At 37.7% G+C, this 6,051-nt stretch overlaps 1 protein-coding gene across 1 annotated transcript; it reads right to left on the bottom strand.

The window, feature by feature from the left end:
• Positions 1–855: 855 nt before the first annotated feature.
• LOC133829262 (uncharacterized) lies at positions 856–5,605 on the bottom strand. The gene is made up of 5 exons (XM_062259097.1): positions 4,477–5,605; positions 4,289–4,392; positions 3,937–4,149; positions 2,155–3,804; positions 856–2,049 (listed from the first exon to the last, which is right to left on the bottom strand). The coding sequence occupies exons 1-5, from the start codon at positions 5,603–5,605 to the stop codon at positions 856–858; spliced, it is 4,290 nt and encodes a 1,429-aa protein (XP_062115081.1).
• Between the last annotated feature and the right edge of the window lie 446 nt (positions 5,606–6,051).

The raw sequence follows: 6,051 nt of genomic DNA on the forward strand, positions 1-6,051 counted from the left end.
TTTTCATTTGTTATATAATGTTAAAAAAAAATTTATTTGTTTTGTTAAAAAAATATATTGGCGATTTTCATTTTCTAATGATAAGAAATATGATTGAAATTGTTCTTAATTCTTAGAAAAATATAAATAATTCTTAAGCTTTGTTTTTAATTTTTGAGTTAGTTTTGTTTAATTATAGATTTTTTTCCCATTATATGATACTTTTCGATTCTATTTGAATTATTGTGATATTTGGACAAAGTTTATTTAAACATTAAATTCTTTAAATCTAAAAAAAAAAAAAAAAAATTTGAAAAATCCTAGAATTTGCTTGATCATCTGTTGAGATATAATTTATTTTTGTTTGCATAAGCTTGTCTAAATATTTGCATGATGATTTGATGTTTTTGTGTTTGTATGTAAATATATATTTTGAAAATAATTTTAACTTTTCAAATTAATTACATAAGCTTTACTTTTATTTGTGATTTTCTTTGAACTATTTCCATTATGTAATTTTTGATGAAAACATTTGACATCACCAATTAAAAAAAAAAGTGTGTGTTTTTAATTTTTCTTTTGCTCGAGGACTAGCAAAATATTAAGTATGGGGGTGTGATAACTCTACAAAATAGAGTTATTTTACCACTTTTATGTGCTAATTGTTGCTTAATTTTTGAGTTTTTAATTGATTTATTAAGTTTTTAAGTAATTTTGAATTTATTAATCTTATTTTGATTTTATATATTTTTGTGTGTTTTTATAGTTATTTTGTTGTAAAATGTTGTAGTTAATTTTTTTTTGATGGAAAATATGAATATATTGCAACAAACCAGCAAGATTACAAACCAAGCTCAAAGAGCCAAACAAAAACAGTTACATCTGAGTAATAGCCTCTAAGAACGCCACCTCACAGGTCCTAACTTTCAGCTTAGGCAACCTGGCAAGTCTAGATCTAATACTGGACTTAATCAACTGAATTACAGGACCAATTGCCAAAGATCTCAACTCAAACACACAGAGGTTCCTATTTCTCCAAACCATGTACACTGTAGCTGCCAATGCAACAGCCAACACCTGATGCTTCAGACTTTTCAGCTTCCCACACATCCAGGTACACCAGTTAGCATAAGTAATCGACCAGATATCCTTACCCAACCAATCCAACAAATGAGCCCTGAGCTGTGGAGAAAAGGGACAGGCAAAAAACAAGTGGGCATGAGATTCCTGCTCCAAATCACAAACAGGACACATTAAAGAAGGCAGCTCCAAGTTACATTGATGCAACTTATCTCGAGTAAGAAGATGGCCGAGAGAAGCTTGCCACAGGATGAATCTATGCTTTGGGACTGCCATAGAGCACCAGACCACATCAGCGAATTCAACTCTATCCCTGTTCAGTAAACTGTAATACAGCAACTTCAAGCAGAGTTTATCACCCTTCACAGTTGCAGCTAAGCTGATATCAGAGAAGACTGACCTCAGTTTCACTAGTCTCTTCCAATACCAACTAACATCTTGAGGAATAGAATAAGACCAGAAATCATGACCCTTTAGATAGATTGAGTCCACCCATTTTACCCATAGAATGTCTTGCTTACTAGAAACAACCCAAACAAACTTAGCTAGGAGAACAGTGTTCCAAGTACTGCCCTCTTTAAAGCCAAGACCACCCATACACTTCAGAAGACAAACTTGACTCCAAGCAGTGAAGTGTAATTTACTGCGGTTAACACTGCCTTCCTTAACTCCCCAAAGAAAATTTCTACATAAACGATCTATCTCCTTAGTAACACTCTTAGGGAGCATAAAAATACTCATCCAAAACGATCTCAAGCTCAAAAGCACTGTATTAACCAGTTGAGCCCTCCCTGCAAATGAGAGATGATGGCTGGCCCAAGTATGAAGCTTTTGCTGAATCTTAGTAATTATGATAGCACAATCTCTAGCCCTCCACTTAGTTGTTCGAAGAGGAACCCCTAAGTATTTGAGAGGAAACTTCCTTTCAGTGAACTGAATCTTCCCTAGCAATTGTTGAGTCTCTCTATCATCCAAACCCCCAAAAAACACCTGCAATTTCTATAAATTAGCTGACAAACCCGAAGCCATACAGAATTCAGTGAAACTATCTCTCAAAATCTGAACAGAATTAGAAACTCCCTTACAAAAAATGACGAGATCATCATCAAAACACAGATTGACTAGCTTAAGAGATTTGCATTTCGGGTGGAATCTGAACCTCTTATCCAAAGAAGCTTGACTTAACAGCCTAGTACAGTACTCCATAGCTAAAACAAACAACAACGGAGATAATGGGTCCCCTTGTCTAAGACCTTTTTTGCCTCTAAACTCCCCTTGGATTCTACCGTTCATACGAATCAAATAGGAAGGATCCTTCAAACACGCCATAATCCACTTAATAAACTTGATAGGAAAACAATACTCGGAAAGAATGGTCTCCATAAAATCCCAATCTAGCATGTCATAAGCTTTACTCAAGTCGATTTTCATCACACATCTAGGGGAAGCATTTTTCCTATTATAACCCTTTATAATATCCTGAAGAATAAGAATATTGTGCGCCAACAATCTATTTTTGACAAAAGCTCCTTGGTTTTGATGGACTAAACTAGGCAGAACAATGGCCAACCTCCCACAGAGAATTTTTGAAATACACTTGTATATAGCATTGCAACAAGCTATAGGCCTATAATCTACTGCCTTAGTTGGTGTCTCAACTTTAGGAACCAAGCAAATGGTAGCCTTATTAACTTCCTGTGGAAAAACACCACTCTCAAAGAAATCGAAAACAGCCTCTGAAATTTCAGCTTCTAAGCTACCCCACATAGCTTTAAAAAAACAAGAACCGAACCCATCCGGCCCCGGACTTTTTATAGAGCTTATGCTAAAAAAGGCATCCTTCACTTCCTTCTTTGTGAACGGTCTAACAAGCTTAACTTGCTGCTCCAGGGATAAACAATGACCAAGTCTGAAACAAGAGGACTGAACAAGAACTGAAGCATCACTACTACTGCCCATAATTTTCTGAAAATGATGTACAAAATGCGTCACAACATCTTCAAATTTCTCAATTAATTCACCTGAATCCGAAACCACTGAAGTAATGCAATTATTGGCTCTCCTTTGCTTTAAACACGCATGAAAATAAGCCGTGTTATCATCCCCATATCCCAGCCAATCAACCTTGCTTTTTTGTCTCCAAACGCTGTCATAAGCTTTAGAATGATAAGCAAGACACGCACCAGCCAGAGCTTCCTCCCTTTGCAACTCAATCGAGTGGGGATTTCTTTGAAGCAATCCTTGAGCATTTTGAAACTTCTCCTTTGCCAGATTGTAATGCATAGCCACATCACCCACAACGAGTTTATTGAACTTGCTTAGAACAACCTTAAGTCTACTCAATTTTCTAGCAATACGCACCAGCCCTCTTCCTTTCATAGGCTTAGTCCAGCTCTGTAAAACAGTGTCTTTAAAAATCCTATGCTCAGTCCACATATTAAAAAATCTAAAAGGCTTAAGACCACTGTTAATAACAGCTCCCATTTTGAGGATGCAGTAGCAATGATCAGAAAGAAGGTCCCAATTAAACAAAGCTTCAGCTTGAGGGTACAGATCCAGCCATTCTTCATTTTTAAACACTCTATCCAGTTTAGAGTAGATTCTATTATCATTTTCTTGATTGTTAGTCCAAGTAAACTGAGACCCTATGGACCGCAGCTCATCAACTAACCCCAAAGCCCTCCAATTTTGAGCATCCTCCAACTCAACAGCAGTGATAATACGGCCACCCACTCTATCATTACCCTAAAAAACGGCATTGAAATCCCCTGTCACCACCCAAGGTTTAACAGGGAAACATAACCCAGCAAGATCACTCCATAGAGGAACTCTACCCTCTATGGTATTCCTTCCATAAACAAAAATAACACAGAATACTCTACTAGAATTAATCCCTTTAACATATAAGTGAACAAATTGGTCACTCTCCATTAGGATCTCAACAGTCACCACCTGAGGCAGCCACAAAACCAGAATACGACCCTCCGAATTAGAACCCGAAAAGTAATTCCACCCTTTAAAAGAAGTACTCACCATTTTCCCAATTTTATCACCATAAAGTTTGGTCTCCAAAAAAGCTCCAAGACCAATCTTATTCACAAAACAGAATTTACTTAGAGAAACCTGTTTCTCCCTTTTATTAATGCCTCTAACATTCCAGCTAAGCATGTTGTGACTCTCCATTAAACAAACTTGTTGAAGCTAATCCCAAGTTTGTGACCTCCATTACCTTATCCTGCAAAACACCATAAGAGTTTCTCAGGTTGCTCTGAATCTTCCTATTAACCTTCTTAAGACCACCTCCTCTTTTAGGAGCACTCCATTCCAGCTTGTCTGTCACATTAACATTTCTATCAGGAGCAACATCAGTGTGATCTGCATTCCTAACTTAAGCCTGAGACTGAGATATCCCCTGACCTGCATCTAATCCCTTATCATCTAGATCCTTCGTGACAGCAACCTTTTCTCCACTAGTAGCATTTGTTTCTTCTGAAATTGGTTGTTGTTCCATGAAACCTTGTTTAGTCTCAACTATTCCAGTATGACCTTTCAGCCTCCAAACCTCAGTAGGCTTCCTTTTACACATACTAATAGTATGACCAAACACCTTGCACCCACTGCACTGAGTTGGGAGCCACTCAAACTCCAGCAGCTGTTCCATTAATTGCCCTTTCTCATTAAGGAACTGAATAGATTTATGGAGATCCTCAACGATCTCAATTTCAACTAACACTCTAGCAAATTGCATCATCGACCTTTCCTTAGTAACTTTGTCTACCAGAAGTGGGTTCCCTATTGTGCTTACAAGAGCACTTAAGCATTTCGTACCCCAATATTGCAAACCCAGTCCTGGCAATCTAATCCAAACAGGGACAGTTTTCACATCCTTAAGAGTATCCAAATCAGCTGACCAAGGCTTCACTATCACTGGTTTTCTATCAAAGTGCAGAACCCCAGCTTCTAAAACCAAATCTCTTGTGGCCTCATCACGGAACTTAACAAGTGTAAGACCAGAATTAAGCCTAGAAATTCTCTCAATCCCTAGTTTACCCCAAATCCTTTTAACAAATCCCACAAAAACTGCGAATGGTGGGTTAGCCCCAAGCACCATACAAACTACAGCTGAATTCCAGAAAGAAGTCTCAACCTGAATCTCATCCAAATCAACTTGGGCAATCCGAATGCCTTCCTTAACAATTGGCTCCTCAAAAGTAAGTTTGGCCCCTCCTTGATTAGGCAGCAAGGAGCGAAACTGGGACCACTTATCTTTAGCCTGGCTCAAAAAATCATCCTCATCAACACCCTTATCCTTCCCAATCACTCCAGACCCCAAAACCCCTGACGGAACCCTTTCAGAATCTAAAGCATCTCGCGAACCAAAATCTGGGAAATCCACCATCGAATCTTTGAACTCATCATCTATATCCTCTGGTGCATCATGATCCTTCGTAGTTCTACTATCCTCACTTGTCTCTTGTGCCACCGGAGAAGCAATCACCGTTGAAACTAAAGCAGGCTTTTGGCTGTTCTTCTTGCGTCTCGCCATGGAGAAACCAGAGCTTAGCGTCGGGCCTTTTTAGTTTTTTGTTTGTATGAATTATTGATTGTTGATAATAAAATGTTGTAGTTAATTATTTGAATTATTGCTATTTAATTTGAGGTAAAAAAATGTTGTATTATTGATCTTAAAGGTTAAATATAAATTATGTTATAATTAATATTTTCAAAGAATTAACTTAATTTATTTTATAGTGAAAATATTTTATTATGATTTATTTTATGTTTATTTTGTTAGGGAATTTGGTATATGTTTGTGATTGGAAAAAAAATGATAAAAAGCTAAAAGAAAGGAAAAAAGGGGCATTTCCTTCATTCCATCCAGCTGCCTCCAAAGTGCCAGGCCCACTCGGCCCAGCAGAAGGCCCAACCGAACCCAGCCTGCTTGTCCCAGCCCAGGCCCGTGCCTCCTCTGCCCAGCTTTTGGGCCTGCCT

This window comes from Humulus lupulus, chromosome 1 (genome assembly GCF_963169125.1).
Source record: "Humulus lupulus chromosome 1, drHumLupu1.1, whole genome shotgun sequence".
Taxonomy (NCBI): Eukaryota; Viridiplantae; Streptophyta; class Magnoliopsida; order Rosales; family Cannabaceae; genus Humulus; species Humulus lupulus.

What these genes read in the sequence shown, in the direction of transcription:
- LOC133829262 (XM_062259097.1), bottom strand. Translation starts at nt 5,605, where the DNA reads ATGGCGAGACGCAAGAAGAACAGCCAAAAGCCTGCTTTAGTTTCAACG. An exon ending in AAGGGATTAATTCTAGTAGA is followed by an intron (nt 3,805 to 3,936) that starts GTATTCTGTGTT and finishes GCCGTTTTTTAG; the next exon opens with GGTAATGATAGAGTGGGTGG. An exon ending in TGTGTTTTGATGATGATCTC is followed by an intron (nt 2,050 to 2,154) that starts GTCATTTTTTGT and finishes TAGAAATTGCAG; the next exon opens with GTGTTTTTTGGGGGTTTGGA.